Consider the following 24312-nt stretch of genomic DNA (forward strand, 5'->3'; position numbering starts at 1 on the left):
CTTCCTACCTTTCTTTCATCTAGTTTCCTACCTATCATCTGCCTACTCATCTATCAACTACCTCTGTGTGTGTGCACACATTAATAAAAATTTTGGAAGGATGCACTCCAAAATATTAACAGGTCTGTTTCTGTGTGGTGAATCTCACTTCCAACTTTATTTCTTTGTGATTTACATACAAGTATAAAAGTTAGCAGGGAGAGGTAAAAAAAAAAAAAAAAACAATAAAGTTATTTTCATTTTGAAAGGAAAAAAGAAGGGGCTGCCTTCCTCATTTGTTGGTATATAACAGATGCTCAGTAATGGATCATTTATCTGTGCTCTGTATATGTGTGTGTGTCTGTTTTTCACTTCATCTATCATCAACTTAGTTTCTATCTTTCTCCCCTCTTTCCTTCCCTTTCAGACTATCTTTGTCTCTGTAGATGTCTTGCTTACTGTTTCCTTCAGAATCCTTGGTGTTTTTTAAAAAAAATGTTCACCCTGCGTTTGAGGTGCACAAAAGGAGAATATCACAGGCAGAAGAGGGGATGAGCACTTGTTCCTTGTGGGGAAGGACAGAGCTTACCCATAGAGAATGGGATGAAGGATTCCTGCTTCCTGAAGTTGCCGTCCCCATCCAGGAAGTGGCCAGGGTGGAAGGCGTCTGGTTTCTCAAAGTGCCTTTGGTCAGGGAGGACAGAACTCATGATAGCGTACGTGGTAGTGCCCTACAAGGACATCAAAGTTGAGGGAACTCAAGTGGCCATCAACATGGAGTGGCTGAATCAATTATGGTGCGTCCACAACTGACAATCACAGCACCCACTCTGTAGCTCTACAGTTGGTAGACAAAATATTGAAATAATTCTTCTCACTGGGCTAATAGTTGTGTCCCAAACCTTCTAGATACCTCCAACCATCCACCATGATCTTTCTTCCCCAAGGCCCTCTGGACTTGTCCACTATTTCTCAACTGAAAGGTTCATATCTGGATCAGCAGAGGCCTCCAAGAACCCAACTCCAGCACTAGGGCTGAAATTTAACCTGATGGGTTGGTGCCCATGGGGTGATTAGATACTGTGACTATCACCCCTAGGTACATCCATATTCAGGAATACTATGCAACTATGAAAAAATGAGTTAAAGATATGCCTATGATGTACTGTTACATTAAAAAAGGAAAGCCCCCCAACATATACAGAGACACACACACAGAGCAATAAAAAACAAGTGGCAAAGTGTGTTGGTATGAACATATAGACAGTTGGGGAAGGAGACATGCCACACTGTAAGCGCAAGTTGCAAAGTGATAGAAATCGTGTGAACTATTTCTTGGATATATGTAGACATACGCTTTACATGTTAATATGAAATTAAAGTGTGAAAGAAGAAACATGAGACTGTGAACACCTTCTCATGAAGGAGGGAGGTAGGGGAGATGATTAAACAGATTTAAAAAAAAAAAAAGCTTATTGTATAGCATGGGGCCCTGGTGGCTCAGTGGTTAAGCATTTGGCTGCTAACCAAAAGGTCAGCAGATGAGTCCACCAGCCACTCCTCAGAAACCCTATGGCACCGTTCTACTCTGTCCTATAGGGTCATTATCAGTCAGAATCGACTCAATGGCAACAGATTTATTGTATAACAAGTTTCAATAAATACACAGTACTTTTTAAGTAAAAGAAAAATCTAATATGCTTATGAATTGTGGTGTTGGCAAAGGACATTGAACGTACCATAGACTGCCAGAAGAATGAACAAATCTGTCTTGGAAGTACAGCCAGAATGCTCCTTAGAAGCAAGGATGGAACGACTTCACCTTATGTACTTTGGACATGTTATCAGGAGGAATCAGTCCCTGGAGAAGGACATCATGTTTGGTAAAGTAGAGGGTCAGCGAAAAAGAGGAAGACCCTCAACAAGATGGGTCAAACATAGCAACGACTGTGAGGATGGTGCAGCACTGGGCAGTGTTTCATTCTGTTGTACATAGGGTCGCTATGAGCTGGAACCAGGTTGACGGCACCTAACAACAACAACAATAGAGGTAAAATAAATAAATAAATAAGATAGAATAGATCGGAGAGGGCTTTTCTGTATTTCCAAAATCTTCCACCCTCCACAGAAATCTGAATGTAAAAATTCTGATTGTAGTCCAAGGACCAGAGACATGAACCCTAAGACTACAGGCAGCCAGAACCTCTGTCCAAGATTCTGTTTCCCTGCAGGTCTCACCTTAGGGAAATGGGTGTCCCTGAGGACACAGTGGTAGATGCCAGTGGGGGTGAGGTCACTGTATCTGTGAATCTCATGGATGACGGCATTTGTGTAAGAAATTTTGTCCGTGTCTTGAAGGGCTGGGAGGCAGTGTGGGCCAAGCACCCTGTCGATCTCTGCGTGGACCTTCTCTGGGGGGTAAGGGCAGGGTTTTATCACTGAATGCCTATAACACTAGACTCAATCAAGGGACCCATGAAAGGACCTGCAGGAGGGAGTGGGGAGGGTCTTATGAACTCTAATAAAAGCTTGGGTTGTTGCTCCTTCTCAGTGAAGAGAGAGGGAAGTAAAACCGATGCTTTCTTTATGCGGAAGTCTCCCATGATGTCTCCACTTCAGGGAGGTACACTTGGGGTAAAGGTGTTGCACAATGAGATCAAACTGTTGTGGTTCACAGGGCTTTCACTGGCTGATTTTTTAGAGGTAGGTCACCAGGCCTTTCCTCCTAGTCTGTCTTAGTCTGGAAGCTCCACTGAAACCTGTTCAGCAACATAGCAGCACGGAAGCCTCCACTGACAGATGGGTGTTGACTGCACTTGACAAATGGGGGGAAGTTTATTCAACACTTAAGGTCAACTTTTCCTCTTTCATTCTCTTTCTCCCTACCTCCTTTCCTTCTTTCCTCCCTCCCTCCCTCCCTCCCTTTTTCCTTTGTTTCCCTTCCTCCCTCTTTCCCCCTCTTCCCTTCATCCCTTTCTCTCTCCCTCCCTCTCTTTTTACACTAAGACTGAGTCATGGCTGGGATTGGTGGAAGATCTGTTCACTAACTGGCTCTGTGATCTTGAATAAGTCACTTCCCCACTCTGGGCCTTCAATTTCTTACCTGTAAAATAGATGAGAGTTTCTCAAAAATCTGGTCTGCGTACCACCAGCATGAGAACCAACGGAGGGGTTTCTAAATTTGTTGTAAACCAGCAATAAACTCCAAATAGTCAAGTTCTTTGTCCATTTCAAAGTGCGTGGTCAAGAGCCATGTGCTTTTGTAGACTACAAAATGTTTTTTGAATAGTGATGGTTTGTAAACTGTAAGGCACTTTGCAGTTGCCAAGTCCTCCGCAAATGATAAAATACTTCAAGCACACAAAAGCCCCTTCTAAAATGAAGGATGCTTCCTTGAATGAAAATTATTTTGTAAACTGTGAAGTGTCTTATCAGCTTCAAAGGGCTGTGTCGGTGGCACAGGTTTATTATAAATTACAAATCTCTGCAGGGTTTTTATTTTTCAGACACGCCAAGACGGAGTTTTCTGTCTCACCCATCAATCTACCTACCACCTTCCACCATAGCCACAGAGACCCTCCCTCCTCCCCTGGCCAACCCACCAGAAGCCCAGCTCACCTAAGACGTCAGGGTTCTTGACAAGGAGTAGAAGCCCATGGCACAGGGTGGTGCTGCAGGTCTCAGTGCCAGCTAAGAAGAGTGAGAGGACGGTGTGGACGAGATTCTTATGGTGGAACTCACTCTTAAGAATGGAGCATTCCTGGGGGTGATGTGTCTTCTTTTCAACCCACCCCCATGTTTCTCTGTGCCAGTTTTCTTTTTCTTTTTTCTTTTTCTCTATTCAAGGCCAATAGAGTGGCCAAATGCATGGGCTATGGAGCCAAACTGCTTGGGTTCAAACCCAGGCCCTACAGTTTCTTAGCTGTGTGTCTTTGGGCAAAAACCTTAACCCCTCTGTGCTTTAGTTTCCTCATCTGGAGTGGTTTTAATAAAATGTATATAAGTGCTCAATAAACATCAGCGATTAATATCTTTATTTTATAATTGTTGTTATCCCTCTCTGTCCTTGGGTATTTTTGCCCTCCTGATTGGCCCTTGCAGCAACTATCCGGGAGTGATATTAAAAATATTTAATTAGTGTGGCACTTCCCAGAGGCAGTGGTATTTTAGTGGTAGAATTCTCACCTTTCATACGGGAGACCCAGGATTGATTCCCAGCCAATGCACCTCACGCGCAGCCACCACCCTTACGTCGGTGGAGGCTTGTGTGTTGCCGTGATGCTGAACAGATATCAGTAAAGCTTCAGACTAAGACAGACTAGAAAGAAAGACCTGGGGATCTACTTCTGAAAATCAACCAATGAAAACCATATGGATCACAAAGGTCCTATCTGCAACCAATCATGGGGATAGCACAAAACCACGCAGCTTTTGTTTAGTTACACATAGGATCGCCATGAGTTAGCAGACTCCATGGCAGCTAACAACAACAATATGGCACTTCCCAAACCAATTAAAAAAGACATGGGCCTCCAACCAATCGGAATAGGCATGGGCCTCCAACCAATCAGAATAGGCACCGGCCTTCAACCAATCAGAATAGGCACGGGCCTTCAACCAATCAGAATAGGCACCGGCCTTCAACCAATCAGAATAGGCATGGGCCTTCAACCAATCAGAATAGGCATGGGCCTTCAACCAATCAGAATAGGCATGGGCCTTCAACCAATCAGAATAGGCACGGGCCTTCAACCAGCCAGAATGGGAAGAAGAAGAGAGGAAATCAGGGTCTCAGAGGCCCCTTGCTGGGTCAGATGTTAATTCTTTAGTTGCTGCCTCTTAGCTGGCATTGGGTGGGGCCTGGTTTGTCTGAGGAAGGAAGGGGTAGATGGAAATCTTGGGCCAGTGGCTGTTTATCAATCCATAAGGAGGTATTTCAATATTTAAACAATACATGCGTCATACCCAAACATACTAACTCAATATCAGTGCTGTGTCCATCACTCCCTTTCCCACCTACCCCCAGTCCATCTTGGCCCTTGCCTTGTCCATGCAGAGCAAGAAGGAATCAATGAAGTCATGGGGGGGCACTGAGGCCCAGGGATTTCTGGTTCTTCTTGATGTTCTCTCGTTCAGTTCTTCAACGATGCTGTACAAAAGTTCGTGGGTGCCAGGAAAGTGTTTCAAAATGGCAGAGAAGAGCTCAAACACCTAGAGGAGTAAGCAAGGCTTCAGAGTCTATTCTACCCTCTCTAGACTGCGGGTCCAGGGCTTCCACAATGAGGTTGTGCCCTGCACAAGGGAGCAACATCCAAGGGGCACCATTCACTCTGTAGACTTGGGGAATGTGCCTTCCAGCTAAGCGTGCATGCACATATGCACATGTGCACAAACACACTCAATGGTACACTTTCCAATCACCCTCTTAAATCCACTGAATTTTCTTCTCTCACCCTTCCACCCTTTTCAGAAGCCCAATTCTTATCCCCAACCTGACTCATCTAGAAAGGTGTAGGGAGTGAAGTGTATGCAAGGCTTGTGCGCTCTGGAGTCTAGGGACATGAGTGTGTGTACAACTATGAAAAATGAAGTAGAACATAGGCATTAACCTGAAGATATGTCCACAACATACTGTTAAATAAAAAAAAGAAAGCCCCTCCCCATTCACACAGTAATAAAAAACAAGTGGCAAAATATGTTGGTATGAAGGGGAACAATCAAACTGTAAACGCCTTCTCATGAAGGAGGGAGGTAGGGGAGATGAGGGTAGGGGAGTGTGTGTGTGTGTGTGTGTGTAAAAACATGAATACCTGTGTGCATGTAACTGGGACTTGGAAAGTTCCCCTGGCAGAGCTATTGGGGTTGTGTAATAATAAACTAACTTAAACACGGTTTTTCCTTGAAGAAGGGGCATAATTTTCTAATTTCCACAAAGGCACTACATAAGCTAGCAGCAATCTTTTGGGTGTTATTGTTCCTCTGATGCAGGGAAGACACTAAAATAAGCTCCTTCCCTTTCAGAAAAAATGAATTCTTTGTGCTCTCTTCGTTCCATGCTCAGGACAGGCAGAACCTGGCCCCTTACCAGGGCCCGCCCATCTGATTCCAGACTCACCTGGCTGTAGAAAGAGCTGAGGAGGGCAAAGGCATTGCTCAATAAATGTAGCAGTCGTAAGAACTTGGGGTCCTGGTAATGAAAGCGCTCACCAAAGATGACGGAACAGATGATGTTGGCTGTGATGGAGTGAAAGAGGACAGTGGGTCCAGATAGGCCCCTGGGGATGAGAGGTCTGTTATAGGGGGCTCAATGCCCCCTGCACTGGACTTGCTGGTAACTCTGATCTGACTAGTACCATCTTATCTTATTTTATTGGTTTCCCTGTATCTGAGCTTTTCTCTCTGGGAATCTCCTTCCCTGTGTCTCTTGTCAATTACTCAGTCTCTGTCTTGGTGCGATTTTGTGTGAGTGTCTGATTTTCTCTGGCCTTGTCTCTCTTTCTTTGAGACTCGGTCCCTTCTTTTCAATTCTTCTTAGTCTCTTTATGCCCCCTCTTTCTTTCGGTCCCCCTTTCCTCTGCTTCGGAAACCCTGGTGGCACAGTGGTTAAGTGCTACGGCTGCTAACCAAAAGGTCGGCAGTTCGAACCCACCAGGCGCTTCTTGGAAATTCTATGGGGCAGTTCTACTCTGTCCTATAGAGTTGCTATGGGTTGGAATCGACTCAACGGTAAAGGGGTTTTTTCTCCTCTGCCTCATTGACATTTCGTGTCTCCCCTGGACTCTGTTTCCATCTTTACCATTTTATTTCTCAATCTTCTTCAAATTTCTGTTTCTAGATCATTCTTCGTGTTCTTTCAGTTCCTTCCATGCCTGCCTTCCCTACCTCCCTCCCTCCTAGTCTTTGTTTGTTTCTCCATCTCCCTCATTCTCTTTTTCAGTCTCTGCCTCACTTTCCTCTCTCTCCCTGAACACATCTCCTCATCTGTCTCTGTCCCTGTGTCTCTGTCAGTCGTATTTTCTTTCTCCCTCTCTCTGTCCCCACCTTGCAGACCCCCCATTTGCCCCTCCAGCACTCTGCCCCAGCCCCACATTCTGGGGCTCACCCTGGGTCTTCTGCAGCTCCTCTACCAGACACTTTGCCTCCTCCCTGATCTGCTTGTCGATGCTCTGTATCCCCATCCCAAAGTCCTTCATGGTAGCCACAGAGAATAGTTGAAGGACTTTCCAAGGCTTTCCATTGGCGAAGGCCATCCTTGGTTTGGTGGGAGGGGGTTTGTGGAGGGAAGGTTGGGAGGGCAGATTGCATACTCCCTTGCCCTCTCTCCAGCGTCCTCCCCTGCCGCTACTCACCTGTTTCCTGGAAGATGGGTTCAAGGATGGAGATATGCCCTCAGCCTAAGAAAGCCTCGGCCTCGTCCACCAGGGCCTCCCAAATTGCCTCAAACCCGAACAGGATCACAGCTGGCCGAGGCCACCAGTAGAGGGTGAACACACCCCCATATTTCCCCCGGCAGCTGTGGGGACAGGATGTAGATCTGTCTCTAACTCAAGAGAAGGGCTGGTCTTCCACTTCTCACATCTGGGCCACACCTTCATGTTCAGCTCCATCAGGGAAGAATGGGGGCTTCCACTTGCTGGCCTCAATCAAGCCTCCCACTCACAGTCTTGCCCCAAGTATTCTCATCTCTCAGCACTCCCAAGAACCCACCTAGCTTTGAATTTTAAGAATTACAGACAGTTCCACACCTGAGCTGCAGCTATTTCTTCCCCAACTCACCACTCCAACTCGAAGCCTAGGGTCTACCAGAATTTCCTTCTCCAATCTACCTTGCCTCATAAAAATTCCAGAAGCTTCACTAGTGAGCACATTGGACCAGGTTGTGGCTGGAAGAAGTCCCACCCAAAATTAGACTCCCAACTGCTTTGCTCCCTGTTTCCCACCCACCCAGCCACCTCCTGCCTTTCCATTCCTTCCTTCCCCCATCTCACCTTCTGGAAGGACTTAAGAAGGACTTTGTGGCCTACTAGTAAAATGTTCCCCAGGAAGGGCAGTGGCGGGGGTCCAGGTGGGAGGTGGCTCCTGGAGGCGGGGCGTTCCCAGGCCCAGAGTAACAGAAGGCCAGTGAGAATTAAGAGGAGCAAGAAGATGGACAGCACTATGGTCCTCAATGTGCCTGCCTTCCATGCCTCTTAAAGGCAGGCTGCCCAGTTTGTTGTTTTGTTCCCGTGGTTTGGGGGAGAGGCCATGCCAGATGTCTACCTTGGCAGAGCTCCTGGGGACTCTCCAGAGGTTACAGGATCCCCAACGTGGCAGGAGCTGTGGAAACCAGGACGTTTAGTGTCTCCAGGTCGGGGTCCAAAGCCGGCTTCCCACTGGCTGGCTAGAGGCATCTCAATGGGCCATGCCATTGACTGAAAAGCATTTCCCTCAGGAAAGAGTGGATGCAAGCTGGTGGAATGTGTGGAGGTTGGGCTTAAGGTGATTTCCCTGTACAGGTGGCTGGCTCTCAGGCAGTTTTGTCAAAGGGTGGCATGGTGGTATGAGATCCTAACTGGCAGGCAGAATTGGGGGCATCCTGTGCCCATTGGGAAACAAGGGTTTATTTTGGGCATCCGAAGAGAGTGAGACATGGAGAAGGAGGCAAGGTCTAATGGGACCTTGGCCTTGTGGGGGACTGATTTAGCCATTTGTTCTTTGATTCATTGATTCATTCATTCCTCAGCAAATATTTTGAACACCTGTCTTATGTCATGCGTTGCTCCAGGTGTTGAGCATACAGGGATGAACGAAACAATAGCACTGAGGTGAGGAAGAGGTTTTCTCAGGTCCCTGCGGACCTGACAATAAATGAGTCACACGCAAAATGCGAACAGATTGCCACCTGGCTCCGGCATGTCAGGCTTTGGATGTTTATTTGAATCTCAGGGGATTTGAAGGGATCATCAGAGAGGACAGGGCACCAGAATCCCACAAAATAGAGGGTATGGGTTGAGGAGGGCCTTTCATGGAGGGAAGAAGTAGACAGCTAAGAATGAGGGTAAGGGAGGAAGATTCCCAGGTCAAGACGTTGCAAGGAAGAGTGGGTTCTAGAGCCAGACAGGCAGCCTGTGAGTCTTACTCCTCTGATCACTAGTGATGTGCCCTTGGACAACTGACGCCATCTCCTGGCCTCTGTTTACTCATCTGTAAAATGGGCATGTTCATTGCACCCACCACACAGGGCGAATGAGAGGAGGATTAGAGTGAGCTCATGTATGCAGAGCCTTTTAGCACAACTTATGGAGCACAAGAGTTAACAAATGGAGGCTGTGACTGTCCTGTGCAAAGGGAGAAATCATTCAGCATGAGTGGTGGCCGGGGAGGCACAACTACACAGAAATCCTGAGCCAAGTTTCCCCCTTGAGCCCTGGTCTCCTTAGCCACACCAAGGAAGGGGTTGGGCTGTCTTCGAGGCTGCTTCCAACCCCTGAAATTCTATTTCTAGGGAAAGGAAAAGACCTTCAGGACTCTTTAGAAAGACTGAAGTATGATGAAAGTGAGACTGCAGAAAGAACTTTCCAATGGAAGTGGCCACCAAGGAAGGGGAAGAGTGCTGGCTTGTACCAGGTCTCTCAGAGGCAGGAAGACTTGGAGGAAGTCAGGGTCCATTCTCTAGAGGTGGGAACACTGGATGACCCTGAAATCTTCTGACGTCTGCCCTTGCCCCCTCAGAGGGCCAGGAAGCAGATCTGGTACATGGGGGGCATTTTGCCAAAACCACTCTCCAGCGGCATGAGGCTGACGTCCTTGGGGGCCACAGGGCGGGCCACAGAGAAGTTCTGGAGGATAGTGGTGAAGAAGAGGAACAATTCGGCCCTGGCAATGCCTTCACCAAGACAAATGCGCTTCCCTGTGGGTACAGAGGAGGGAGAGATTACCAGTGTGGGCACGTGGCAGGTGCACATTCCATGCGGAATCCTTTGTCCTGTCACATCCCAAAGCCCAGACACCTGTATCCATTGCCAGAAATTTGCATGGAGTTGTCCTGTCATCTATGGTTCAGGGTGGACTTTTGAGAGTTCCTGAGCCCTTTGAAACAGGGGGCAAATCTTTGAGTGGGTATGACATGTGCATCTTTCCAGGAGAGAACTTGTAGCTTCTATTAGATTCCCAAAGAGGTCAGTGGTCCCAGAGAGGGCGAGGACCCAGTTCTGGCTCTCTGTGTGTATGTGTGTGTGTGTGTGTGTGTGCGTGTGTGTGTGTGTGTGTGTGGTGACTCCACATGTGTAGATGTGTGTATACTTCTGACTTAACACCTTCAATATTCTTCTTTTCTAATATGGGGATAATGTTACCTACCTCATAGGGCTGTCAAGAGGTTAAAGGAAGGAATTAATGTTTGGTAAGTGACTTTCTTTTTAAGTGACTTAGAATAGCATCTGGCCCATATCCAGTGTAGCTATCACTTTGTGTGTGCCTCTGGGTGTCGGGGGCAGAGTGTATGTTGTGTTGTGGGTATCTCTGGCATTCTGTGTATACCTATGTCTTTCTCAGCCTGAAGCTCCTGGACTTCAAGAATTCTGAAAAATCCCAAATTTTATATAAAATTTCAGAGTGAACGAGGGTGACGCACATGAAGAAGAGGTTCATGGCTTCCCTTGGACTCTCAAGGGGATAAGGAACCTCCATTAGGTTATAAGCCATGGGCTCAGAGAGAAATGAGAACAAAGGGATCCAGAAAACAGAGGCAGAGACACGGAGCAGCTCTCTCCCTTTACTTCAGGGATTCTTAATTTGCAAACTGACCACCTTTGAAAGGTCATATCAAGAATGAGTCTCCACCCCTGGACACTCTGCTAACCCAGAGCTGAAACCATTCCCAAAGCCTACATTTCAGACAAAGATAAGACAGGCCTATAACACAAAAAATAACACACGTGAGAAACGTGCTTCTTAGTTCAGTCAAATATATGAGACCAAGTGGGCAACTCCTGTCCAAAAGCAGGATGAGAAGGCAAGAAGGGACAGAAACTGGATGAACAGACATAGGGAACCCGGGGTGGAAAAGGAGAGCCTGCTGTCACATTGTGGACATTGCAACCACTGTCACAAAACAATATGTGTGTAAATTTTTGAATGAGAAATTAACTTGAGCTGTAACCTGTCACTTAAAGCACAATAAAAAATAAAAAAAAGAATAGATTTCTAGGAATACCCAAGGCCTTCCAAATTGTTGGAAGATTATTCCTGCCTGGTATCTAAGGAAGGATCCACACATCTTTTTGGCAGATCCTTAGAGGAGGTGGGAGCCTAGAAGTGCTCAGGGCAAGTCTCGGGCTGGTTCTTCTCCTGTAACTGGTTCTGTGACCCACCTCTTCCCAGGACAAGCTGACAGGCTAATTAATGCCTTCTGCCTCCATCCCAGTGTGCCCTTCTCATCCCTGGGGCTGTCCTACTGGCTCCATCTTAACACCCTGTGGCTCCAGTTGTTTTCTTTCTGCCCGTGGCAGTCTGTCTGTCTTTTTCTCCGTCTATACTTTTAGGACTGTTTAACTCTTTCTTTTCTCTCTTTCTGCTTTCTTGTCACATCTTGCTGAGCTCCCTGCTTCTCTCTCATTCATTCTGTCTCCCTCTTTTCATCTCCCTCTACAGGTCTCTCATCTTTTGTTCACTCACCGTTTCAGTCTCTACTATGCCATTCTCTTTCTCTGTATCTCTTATTCTGTTTTTCTTACTCTTCTTCTATCTTTTTCTCCTCTTCCTCCTCCCCTTTCTTCCTCTCTCTCTGTTATTCATTGCCCTCAAAGTCTATTTTCCCTCATTCATTCTTTGCATGCTTTCGTCTCTGTATCTTTCTGCCATTCCCTCGCCTTATCTCTGTCGGTCTCTCTCTCAGTGTGTCTCTCTTTGTCCCTCTTTGTTTCTCACTGTCCTTATTGCTCTGTTCTCAACCTGTCTTTATCTTTATTTCTCTGCATCTCTGCCTCTCAGCCAAAAAGAGGAAGACCTTCAACTAGATGGGTTAACACAGTGACTGCACAATGGGCTCGAGCATAACGATGGTGCAGGACTGGGCAGTGTTTTGTTCTGTTGCACAAAGGGTCTCTAGGAGTTGGAACCAACTTGACTGCACCTAACAATAACAACTGCCTTTCTCTAAACTCAGGATAGGACGCTCAGATGCAGAGATTGATCCCCATCCCACCTCCCCATATGTTCCCTGACTCTCATTAAAGATGAAATGAAGGGAGGCCATTGACACTAAGCAGGGCCAGGGTCTGGGTCACTGAAGTCTCTGATGAAACTAAGACTGGAGTCTGGGCTCTTCTTTTCTCCCAAAGGATGAGAACCCTGGGTGTTGGGATTTTCTCTGGATGGAGGCAAAGAGTGGAGGATGCGGTCAGAGACAAGTCAGAGTATGTCAATCTCCTCCCCAGGCTCCCCAGTGCCCAAAGAATAAATCTTTATTCTTCCTCCAGGCTTCAAGATGCCCAGCTGAGCTCTTCACCCTTATCCCATCCCGTAAACTATATACTAGGCCCACTGGATTTCTTATAGTGAAATCAAAAGTTTTCACTATCTCTCTGCCCACCCCCACTCAAGAAAAACAACAACAAGGGAACCCTAGTTATAGAAGTGGTCAAGTATTGGGATTAAGAGAACCCAGGATGCCCACACAGGAGAGATGCAGGAGCCCAGCGGATCTCACCTTGGGGATGATGTACCCTCGGAAGTAAGTGTCTTTGGTGACCATGTGGGGTACGCCAATGGGGAGGAAGTCCCCAAATCTCTGAATCTCATGAATGACTGCGTCGGTGTACGGCATTTTGGCTCGATCATCGAGAGCTGGAGGGTGATGTGAGCCAATTACCTGTTCAATCTCCTTACGGACTTTTTCTGCACAGAAGAAGGGACCGACGAATCCCTGACTCACTTCACTGGAGCAGGCATTTCAAAGAGGCATTCACTGGGGACACTGCTTTCTATGGGTCTATATGCCACGGAAAATCTCCAGTAAAGGATTAGACCATGGACACCCCTCAGAACAATCAGTTGAGAGAAGGTGGAGAGGGAAGCAACAAAGATGCATACCCTTTGAAATGTTATGGATTCTCTTTTCACATGTGCAATTATACACACACACACACACACACACACACACATATACATGTCTTCAATCTAAAGTGAAATCACTTTTGACTTTCCCTTGTGGGTAAATATTCTTGCAGATTCAAGTTACCTATAAAAGAGTTTTTTGTGGAATTTCTCCCTCTAAGATTAGTAGAAAACGAACTAATATTTATTGTTTGTGTTATATGTGAGGTACTGTGCTAGGCCCTCAGGAATATAACAGCGGAACAGATGAATAGATTAATTCTCGAATAGCTAAATAAATAAGTGAATAAGTACACCAATCAATCAATAGGCGGCTTTATTCACAACTGGAAAGGTTGATGAGTGAACAAATCAATGAATGGATTATGTATTCATGTGCCAGTCAATAGATCAATTAATGAATCATGGATTAAGAAATGATCCATAGACAAATGAATGAAACCAATGAATGAATAATTCAGACAAATGGATGAATGGCTTGATTGATCGAGGAAAAAATGAACAGATCAATTAATGAATGAATGAGTATATAAAGAAATAAATGGATGGGTGGCTTGAATGATTAATAAATTAATGATTGCATAAATAAATAAATGACTTATTAAGTAGATAAATGAAACAATGTATGGATGGAGGATGAATTTAAAGAACAATTGATGGAAAGATTAAAGAAAAAGCATAATTCATAGACGGATGAGTCAATCCATAAGTGATCGAGGGTGAAACTATTGAGAGGACAGATCAGCGGATTATCCATCCATTAACAAGGCCGATTCAGCTGGAAACTATTCTAAAGCCTGCAGTGCCCCTGAGGTCAGAAGCCAGCACTACCTCTCTTATCCACCCAGGACCCCTAGTTCCACTTCTGCAGCCCAAAAGGGGGTCAGAAGGTCCCTCTGGGATTGTCTGTCCCCGCTCTGCCCACCTGCGATGTGGGGGTATTTGAGCATGAGCAGGAATCCGTAGCAGAGAGTGGTGCTGGTGGTCTCAGTACCACCAAAGAAGAGAGACAGTGCGGTGAGAATGAGGTTCCTCTGGTGGAACTCAGTGTCGGGGTTGGACTTCTCCTGGGTAGGAAAGCAGGGCTTGGGTCAGGGGAGGCTTGTGCCTTGCAGCACGCACATCTCTTGGCTCCCTTCTCCTGTTTCTGGGCCTCTCCCACTATCTGGCTTTGTGCAGTGTGTCCAGCAGTCTCTGTCCCTGACTTTCTCAGTCTATTTTCTCTCTGTCTTGCTCTGTTTCTATCTTTCCAGCCTTTTGGCGAGCTGGTCTTTGTCTCCCAACCTGTCTCCCTCTCTCTCCTCCATTTCCATCTCAGTTTCTCCTCTTTGCCTTCTTCTATTCATCTCCATCCTCTTTCCCTTCCTCATCTTCTTTTCTCCCGTTTGCTGTTCCCCTCTCCACAACCTCTGTTCTTGACGCCCCCTCCCCACTCTCCTGCTCTTTTCCTTTCCTTTCCCTTCTCTCCTACACCTTCTCTTCCTTCCCTTCCCTCCCTCCCCTCTCCCCGACCCCACTTTGTCCATTCGGAGCAGGTAGGTATCAATGAAGTCCCGAGGGGTGCTGGGGTCCAGGGTTTCCCGGTGCTTCGCCACACTGCAGCTGATGAAGGTGTTGACTTTCTGCAGGTTTTTGTAGACTTGCCGGTGTGGGCCCGGAAAGTGCTTCAGGAAGTCCTGGAAGAGCTCAAACACCTGAGAGAAAGGAGTGGCTGTGATGTGAGGTCCACCTGGGGCTGAGCTAGTGGGGTCACAGGGAGAGGGCAACTCTCCTGAGTCCTAATACCTCCCCAAGGAATCTCTTTCTCTCTTTCTCTAAAAGAGAGATGATTCAGAGATATAGAGATAGATCTGACTCTTTGTCATCTAATAGCTATCTTTTGACTCCAGTTCTTTGCATTTGTAGTCTGTCTCTGTCTCTTTATGCCCTCCTATATCTTTCTTTATCTTCTATCTCTCTCTCTCTTTCTGGTTTTCTCTCTTGCTTACAAAGTACGTGTTTTTTTTAACCTATTATTGATCAGTTGATCAGTCCATTGATCTGAGCCCCTCACTTTGATTCTATGTCTCCATTGAGCTAGTTTCCTCATATTTGTCTCTTTCTGCATCTTCCTACCTCATCCACATTTCTTTTTGTTTGCCTCACCTCCCTGACTCTCTCCTTCCCCCCTTCTTTCTCCCTGAGTGTCTTGTTTCCAGCTCTCCGTGCATCTCATTGTGTACCTCAGCCTGTTTAACTGCTTTTCTCAGACTTCTCCCTGCCTATTTCCACCTCTCTGCGTCTCTCTTGCTGGGTCCTGCATTGATGAATTGGTGCTTGCACAAGATGAGCCTGCTGACTACTTGGAACCATTTATTTATTTTGGAGCATATTTCTACTGCTTTACCTGATAATAAATGTAGCTAACAATTGCCCTGAAATGCAGAACTGTATAGGAAAAGATGTAAGATTCATCCTTAATCTCTCCTTTTAGAGACAGTCATTGTTAACTATTCGGTGGGTCTCCTTCCAGACCTCTCTGTCTCTCTCTTTATAGTCTCAGTGGGAGGAGCACACTGGAATCACCTATGGTGCTTGTCTCAGGTACTCAATCTGGACCCCTTCCCAGGCTTGCTAGATCAGAGGCCCCGGTAGGAGGTCCTGGGAACCTGATTTTGTGACAATCCCATACACCAATCTGATATACACCCCTGGTTAAGAACTACTGCTGTGTGTGCTATGCAGTATAATTTTTTTTTTTACTGTCATAAAAAACAGAGATAACACAACAATTTGCTAATTCAGCATTTGTCACTTATACAGCTCAATGAAACCAATGGCACTAATCACATTGTGCAACCATCACCAATATCACTTGCCATATTTTCCATCCCCGTAAACATAAATGCAATGTTAGCTAAACACAATTTAATTTTTTTAAATATGCAATGGATGTATTTCCAGGTTAGTCAATGAAGAGAAGTTTCATTATATTGTTTTAGAAGAGGAACATATTACTTTATAATCCGGGGGTTGGGGGGAGACAGTTTAAAAAAACAATAACAGAAAGAGGGAGAAGGAGAAGTGGGAAACAAAGGAAGAAATGGGGTTTCTTATTTTCATGTATCATTAAATTTCTTCAGGTGAAGGAAGGGTTTTGCCAAAGGCAAAGATTCAAAGTCAGAGCACATCAGACGAGTAGAGACTTTGAAAGCCTGATTCTTTCTCTCATTCTTTTCACCTCTGCCTCTCAGGATCTCTTTATCTTTGCCCTTCTTTGTCTTGCTTTCTCTCTGTCCTCTCTCATTTCCTATTCTCTTCCCTCCCTTCCAAGACCTCCTAGTTGTTTGGTCTCTCTCTCTCCGACTCTGATGACCCCTTGGTGGTGCAAATACTTAGAATGCTCTGCTACTAACAGGAACCATGGTAGTTCATGTTCACCCAGAGGTGCCTCAGAAGAAAATCCTGGTGATCTACTTCTGACAAATCAGCCCCCGAAAACTCCATGGAGCACAGTTATGCTCTGACACACATGGGGTCAGCATGAGTTGGAACTGACTCAACTGCAACAGTTTGGGGAGTCCCTGGGTGGTGCAAATAGTTAATGAGTATGGCTGCTAGCCAAAAAGTTGGAAGTCCCCACCCAGAGGTGCCTCAAAAAACGGTTCTGGTGATCCACTTCTGAAAAGTCATACACTGAAAACCCTGTGGAGCACAGTTCCACTCTGGCACACATGGGCCACCACAAGTTAGTGTTGACTCCAGGGCAATTGGTTTTTTCTCTCTGACTCTACCTCTCTCTATTTCTACCTCCCCCATCGCTCTCCCTTCTTTCTCTTAGTCTCTCATTCCCTCCTCACAGTCTCTCCCTCTCTCTAGGCTCCCATGTCTCTCTCTGTGTTGTCTCATCCCATCTCCCAGTCCTACACTGCATTCCTGTGCCCTAAAAGAAGATCAGTCCTCTCCCTGCCCTGGATGCTCACCCTGTCCCCACCCTCCCTCCCTCACTTCCTGACCTGGCTGGAGAAGGAGCTGACAAGTGCAAAGGTCTGGTAGAATGCATCCAGCAACCGAAGGAACTGGGGATCTTTGTAGGCAAAGCGTTCTCCAAAGACAATGGAACAGATGATGTTGGCGGTGATGGCATGGAAGAAGAAGGTGGGGTCCAGGAGAGCTCCTAGGAGGAGAAGAGGGCAGATCAGGCAACAGGAATTCAGGGCCGAGGGGTGGGCATTTACCTGTTGCCTGTCTCTGTGTAACTGTCCTCCACTGCTGAGGAATGATAGCATCTAATACTCACTAGGTCTTCTCATGCACCCTGACCCATTCTAAGCACTTCACCCATTGTATCATTTAATTCTCACCACAACCCTGTGACACAGACTCAGTTCTTTTAATTTCTCCATTTTATAAATGGGCAGACTGAGAAGTTAAGTTATTTGACTAAGGTTGCTCAGCTACTAATTGCTGGTGCCAGCGTTCAGACCTAGACAACCTAGTGACAGAATCCTTGCTGTTGGTTGTTACCCACCGTCTCCTTGGAGACCTCAGCTCTGTGTATCTCTACACAGTTCTGTGAACAAGCGAAGTCCCAGGGGCAGAGGATGTTCAATTGATTAATTGTGTAGATTAAAAAGACCTGATCTCTCCATCCCTATCTATGACTCCACCTTCTTTTCCTCTCCCCACCTCTAGGGCACTCTGGTCTTCACTTACCTGTTGATGCCTCGATTGGCGACGTTCTGCCCCATCCCTATTTGAAGGACGCGGTGGTGTGTTGGGAGACCAAGAATATCCAGTTGCTGCAGACTCTCCCTCTCTGGGTCTCGCCTTGTCTGTCTTCCCTAGTTTCTCTCTGTAGAACTTTTTCTGAGCCTTGTCTGTCTGTCTAGTGTGTGTATATATATATATATATATATATATAGCAAAAAGATTGCCATTTCAACATTGTTTACATGTACAGCTGAGTGACATTACCTTATGTTCATCATGTTGTTCGACCATCACCCATATCTGTTCCCATATATTTCCACTGCCCTTAACAGAACCTCAGTGTCCTCTAAGCATTGAGTTCTCCTTTCCCCTTCCTCTGCCCACCCCTGGTGACCACTAATAAACTTTGTTCATATACTCTTGTCTATTCTAGATATTTCACATAAGTGGGATCATACAATAGTTGTCCTATCACTTTATGCCCACTAGGATGTCTACGATTAAAAACAAAACAAAACAGAAAACAACAGATGTTAGTGAGGATGTGGAGAAAATGGAGACCTCACACATTGCTGGTGGGATTGTAAAATTGTATAGCTGCTGTGGAAAACAGTTTGGAAATTCCTCAAAACCATTTTTTTAAATAACCCTCATTGTGCTTTAAGTGAAAATTTACAAATCAAGTCCGTCTCTCACACAAAAACCCATATACACCTTGCTACACACTCCCAATTACTCTCTCCCTAATGAGACAGCCCGCTCTCTCCCTCCACTCTCTCTTTTCGTGTCCATTTCGTCAGCTTCTAATCCCCTCCACCCTCTCATCTCCCCTCCAGGCAGGAGATGCCAACATAGTCTCAAGTGTCCACCTGATCCAAGAAGCTCACTCCTCACCAGCATCCCTCTCCAACCCATTGTCCAGTCCAACCCATGTCTGAAGAGTTGGTTTCAGGAATAAAACCATTTTTTTTAATGTTATATTATGTTCTTCAAAAATTTAAACATAGAACTACTATGTCTCTCTAATTTTCTCTGTCTCAAATTCTCTCTGCCTCTGAGGCTCTTCCACTATCTGTTTTGGTCCTTGCTTGTATCTCTGTTTTTCTTGCTCCCTCCATCTCTGACTCTTTCTCCTTCCCAGTCTCTCTGTCTTTGTCACTCTGTATCCCTCTGCCTTTCCACCTCAATCTCGCTGCTTCTATTTCTTGATTGCTCCCTTTGATTCTGCCCCTCCTGTCTAGTCTCTAGATTTATGTTTCACAATCTCTGGAGAGGTTTTTAATAAGGAAAATGGCAAAGACCTGAAATAAATGAGATGGAGGTGTACACAAAGGACTGTTAGTTGCTGTTAGGTGCCGTTGAGTCAGTTTTAACTCATAGTGACTCTATAGGACAGAGTAGAACTGCCCCATAGGGTTTCCAAGGAGTGGCTGGTGGATTTGAACTGCTTTGGTTAGAAGCCAAGCTCTTAACAACTACTCCGCCAGGGCTTCACACAAAGGACTACCACCTATATGTTCCAGCTAAATGCCTGAGCTCCTTTGGAGAATCCAGAAACAACTGAACGTTTCTTTGATGACCCATCCACTACTCAAGGCCAGGATACTTCAACTGGCCTATGCTCACTCCTAGCTCATGAGCAGCTCAATCAAGGAAAGGAAAACACGGTTGGTTATTTCCAATATATCTGTAGTTTTCCCTTTTCTTTTTGTTTTCTTTTATATAAATATTATATTGCACTACACTATACCATACCATTAAACCCTGTAGCCATAGAGTCGATTCCGACTCATAGTGACCCTATAGGACAGAGTAGAACTGCCCCAAAGAGTTTCCAAGAGTGCCTGGTGAATTTGAACTGCTGACCTTTTGGTTAGCAGCCATAGCACTTCACCGCTGCACCACCAGGGTTCCATACCATATCATATTTTGCACCTTGGTGGTACAAATGATTAAGCAGTTGGCTGCTAACCCAAAGGTTGGCAGTTCCACCCACCCAGCAGCTCCATGCAAAAAAACCCTGGCCATCCACTTCCGTAAAGATTACAGCCCTGAACACCTTATGGGGCAGTTCTGTTCTGTCACGTGAGGTTGCTATGAGTAGAAATTCACTCTATGGAAAATAACATGTGTTAATCCATGTACTGTTTCCCTTGAATACGAGTAAATAGTCTGTGTCTTCGAGTTATTCTTTGACACCCGATAGACCCCCAAATCTCTCTCTCGTTCTGTGTTTCTCTCCTACCCATCTCTATTCCCCTCTCTCTCTGTCTCTCTATCTGATAGTCTCTCGGTCTCCATCCTTCCCTATCGGTACCTCTGTTTATCTGCCCACATATACATCTCTGTCTTTCTATTGCTATGTACCCCACATCTCTCTGTGTTTCACTATCTTTCTTTCCTACCCCCCTCTCTCTCCAGGGCTCACCCTTGGATTTCCGCAGCTCCTCCACCAGACACTGAGCCTCCTCCTGGATCCGCTCCTCCACGCTCCGCTTTCCCATCCCGAAGTCCCTCATGGTGGCCAGGGAGAATCGCCGGAGGGCCTTCCAGCGATCCCCGTTGGCAAAGATGACACCTGGGGGCATGAAAGAGGCTTGGGTTGCAGAGGAGTTTGGAAGGAGATGCCGAGCCCCTCTTCACCCCTTGTCTTCCCTTCCCAGCCTCATTCTCCCTGATTCCCATCCTCCACCCCACCCCTCAGTGTGTTTGAGGCTCTCACCATATCCCTGGAAGACTTGCTCAACATAGGCGACATCCGCCCGGCCAGAGAAGGCCTCAGCTTGGTCCACTAGGGCCTCCCGTATGGCCTCTGTTCCACACAGCATGACCACAGGCCTGGGCCCCAGGTACACCGTGAACACATCCCCGTACTTCTCTTGGAGCTGCCAAGCATACCCAAACCCAGGGTTGCTAATTAGTCAGTATGCATCTCTAAGGCCATAAAAACAAACAAACAAAAAAAAAACAATTGCCTTAGAGTAAGTTCTCACAGTGACCTAATGTGTGTCAGAGTAAAACTGTGTTCCATAGGGTTTTCAATGGCTGATTTTTCAAAAGTAGATCACTGGGACTTTCTTCCAAGGCACTTCTGGGTGGACTCGAATCTGCAGCCTGTTAGTTAGCAGCCAAGAGTGTGAACGATTTGCACCACACAGGGACTCCTAAATAGTGAAAGCACTTGCATATAGGTTGGTAATGAGTCACTGTCCCACAAAGCTCCTCCCTGGGCTCCTCTTCCCCCTTCTCAGGACCCACGTGACCTCCCCAGGACCCAGCAACTAAAGGATAACTTTGGTGCAGCCAAGGTCTGCTGTGATCGGTTGATGCCCAAAGCAATACAGATGGTTAAGTATTTCTAATATCACCCCTGCCCATATCCTTGAGGCTGACCATATCTCCGTGGCATCACAACTAAAAAACCATCTTTCTTGTGACCCAACCTGCTATCTGCCTGCTGATAATTCCTGCAGAGAACAACCCACTTTGTAGACAAGAAGGCAGAGTACAGCCCTCTGATGGTGATCATGAAATACGAAAAATTTTTTCAGTACACCTGACTGGGAAACTGCTTGACTGCATTTACTGAGGCTGAACAGACATATGCGTACTCAAGAATCCAACAATTTCATTCCTAGATGCATGCCCAATGGAAAGGTGTACATGTAGTTGCAAAAAAAAGCAACAAGGACAGTCATAGAAGCCTTATTATTAATATGCTCATCAGTATAGAGATGGAATCAATGGATAAATAGTGATGTACTTGCAATACTACACAGCAAAGAAAAATAACAAACTACTGCTATACACAACAACATGGATGACTCGCACAGACATAATATTGAGTTAAAGCAACTAGACAGAGAAGGGTCCATACTTCTTAATTTGATTTATATAAAGTTCAGAAACAGGCAAAATTAATCTATGGTGTCAGGAATAGCGTGCAGGGTAGTGGCTAGAAAAGGTTGTGAGTGGGCCAACTTGTTCTCTCTTGCTCTATACATCGATCACATGGGAATGTTCAGTTTGTGACTATTCCTTGAGCTGTGCACTTAAGAGTTGTGAAATTTTTAGGAGATGTTGAACTTCTACAAAAATATACTTAAAATCATAAAGAATGTTAAGTTGACTTAAAAATCTCTCACACTGATCTCTGCATAGCCTCCTCACAGGTCTCCCTGCTTCCATTCTTATTTCCTCTACAATCATCTCACTCCATAAAGCCAGAGTCATCCCATTAAAACAAAATTAGTTAATATCCCTAACCTGATCCACCTGCTCCAATGCTCCCATGCACTTAAAATAAAATTGGAAACACACAAAATAGGGGAAGTCAGCACAATGTAACCAAGGCAAAGCCATAGAAGCTTCCTAGACACTTCCAAACACCTTGAGTGATGGAGTTACTAGGGTGGAGGTTTATAAGAGAATACTGTGAACAATTGTAAGCCAACTAATTAGATAATCAAGGTGAAATGGACAAACCCCCAGAAACAGAAAAATTACCTGAACTGACTCAAAAAGAAATAGAAACTCTCAATAGGCCTATAACAAGTGGAGAGATTGAACCAGTAATCAATAACCTCCCAACAAAGTAAAGTCCAGGACCAGATGGCTTCACTGGGGAATTCTATCAAATATTTAAAGAAAAAAAAAAACCCTAAAACTAAAGGGATGATAAGCCTAAGATTCAGGAATGTTGTTGCCAATGTGGAAGGGGACAGAGGAGTACAGGGTAGCTGAAGTTACTCTCAGTATTGTAGTTCTCCTGTGGAGTTGTGGGCCCATGGGTGTTAATTACATTATTAATAAATACATAATTAAAAATGAAATCATGGGTAGAAAGCAGTGATTGAGAGCCTAATAAATACTTCACAAGTGCAAGCTACTATTATAGTGAATTATGTTCTTTGTTGATAATCACCCTATACCAAGCCTCCCAGCAGTCTTTCCCTTCCCTTTCTGCTCTCCCTCCCTCTTCCCCATTTCCCTAGCACTGACAGGAGCGAGTGTTTGGTGACTCTTCCTCTTTTTTTCTCTCTGCAAGTGGCAGGAAGCCACCCTGGCACTCTACAGAGGGACGGGGAGAAGAGTGAAATACTATGGCCGTGGCTTGCACCTAGACACTTTCATAACCTTTTGCCCACTCCAAGGACAATGCCTACACACTTTCAATTGAAGAGGAAGACCTTCTGACAAAGTGGCCATAATCCTCCATGCTTCACCTCCATGCACCTTACAGCACCTTACATACCAACCTTCACATGCTCCACCCTGAACCTGAAAGGATACCCCACTCTTTCTTAAGGATCCTTGAGTGATCTCCAAGCACTGAGGCAGGGACCAGCCCAACATCTGACCCCGTCCATCTGGATCTCACCTTCAGGAAGGATTTGAGTAGGCCTCCTCTGTCCATCTGCAGAAGGTTCCCCAGGAAAGGCAGAGGACGTGGGCCTGGTGGGAGGTGGCCCTGGGCCTTTGGGTAGCTCCTGGCCAGGAGAAGTAAGAGGCCTGTGAAGAGAGCCAGGAGGAGGAGAATGCTGAGCTCCATGGCCTTAGTCTGAGTGTATTCCACCCCTCATCGAGTCAATTTTGAAGCTGGGGCTTTTATCTGAACCTGCCTCCCTGCCCAATTATGTAATTCTTTTCATTCCTGCCTCTCCTCACATCATTGTCCAATAGTGTGAACTTAGAAGAATCCATACTTACTGCTCAGGCAGCCTGGTAATCTGCTTACTCCCTCGTCCTTCACACCTTTGCCTATTACGTAAGGTCACCACCTACCCACAGCAGAGACCTAAGGACTGGTAGTTCCGCTCAGGTCACCCAGCCACCTGTGACAGGGGTCCAAAGATAACTGGTGCCTCCCAGTCCTTACAACAAAAACTTTGGGTGCCAATGGTCATTCTGCAGAACAAACCCACCAGCAGCACACTCTAGGGAACAGAGACACATTTTCCTCAAAGACACTCGGGGGTTGGTTCTCACCCCCCTGCCTTGTTTAGAGCATCACCCTCTGCTGCAATCAGATACCAGTATATATGCCAATCACCCCTGCCCCTCTAAGACTGTAGGACAGAGACTGGAACACACACTAGATGATTAGCTACCTGGAAACCTGAGCTGAATTCATACAAGAAAACTGAATGGACTCCTAGACTGATATACCTGATAACAGCACTAGCCAGCTGGGGACAGGACACCAGAGCGCCAAAGGTGAAAATGATCAAGCTAGCTCACTCAAGCAACCCACAAAAGAAAACAAGCAGCTAAGACACAGTATGCAAGCATAAACTGATAAAATAACTTACAAATGGCTTGGAGACAACAGTCAATATCAACTCACATAAAGAAACAGGCCATGATCACTTCAACAGGCTCTCAAAACAAAGAATCCAGGGATCTTCTAGATGAAAGTGCATTCCTGGAATTACCAGATGCAGAACACAAAATTTAATATACAGAACCCTTCAAGACATCAGGAAGGAAATGAGGCAATACCCAGAACAAGCCAAGGAACACACAGATAAAGCAATTGAAGAAATT

At 45.8% G+C, this 24312-nt stretch overlaps 2 protein-coding genes across 2 annotated transcripts; both read right to left on the minus strand.

Annotated features, from left to right (window-relative positions):
• Positions 1 to 478: 478 nt before the first annotated feature.
• On the minus strand, positions 479 to 8369 carry LOC126086301 (cytochrome P450 2B11-like). Its single transcript, XM_049902453.1, is given in 11 exon segments — positions 479 to 483; positions 569 to 710; positions 2218 to 2390; positions 3598 to 3669; positions 4560 to 4698; positions 5023 to 5190; positions 6095 to 6254; positions 7078 to 7230; positions 7325 to 7489; positions 7966 to 8165; positions 8274 to 8369. Coding segments are annotated over 11 exon segments (1473 nt in total).
• A 1317-nt stretch (positions 8370 to 9686) lies between these two features.
• LOC126086302 (cytochrome P450 2B11-like) lies at positions 9687 to 23317 on the minus strand. Its single transcript, XM_049902454.1, has 8 exons — positions 23147 to 23317; positions 20489 to 20651; positions 20195 to 20344; positions 17070 to 17230; positions 14592 to 14768; positions 14000 to 14141; positions 12668 to 12855; positions 9687 to 9797 (listed from the first exon to the last, which is right to left on the minus strand). Exons 1-8 carry the CDS (start codon positions 23315 to 23317, stop codon positions 9687 to 9689), a joined length of 1263 nt encoding a protein of 420 aa, XP_049758411.1.
• Between the last annotated feature and the right edge of the window lie 995 nt (positions 23318 to 24312).

Source organism: Elephas maximus, chromosome 11 (genome assembly GCF_024166365.1).
Source record: "Elephas maximus indicus isolate mEleMax1 chromosome 11, mEleMax1 primary haplotype, whole genome shotgun sequence".
Lineage (NCBI taxonomy): Eukaryota > Metazoa > Chordata > Mammalia > Proboscidea > Elephantidae > Elephas > Elephas maximus.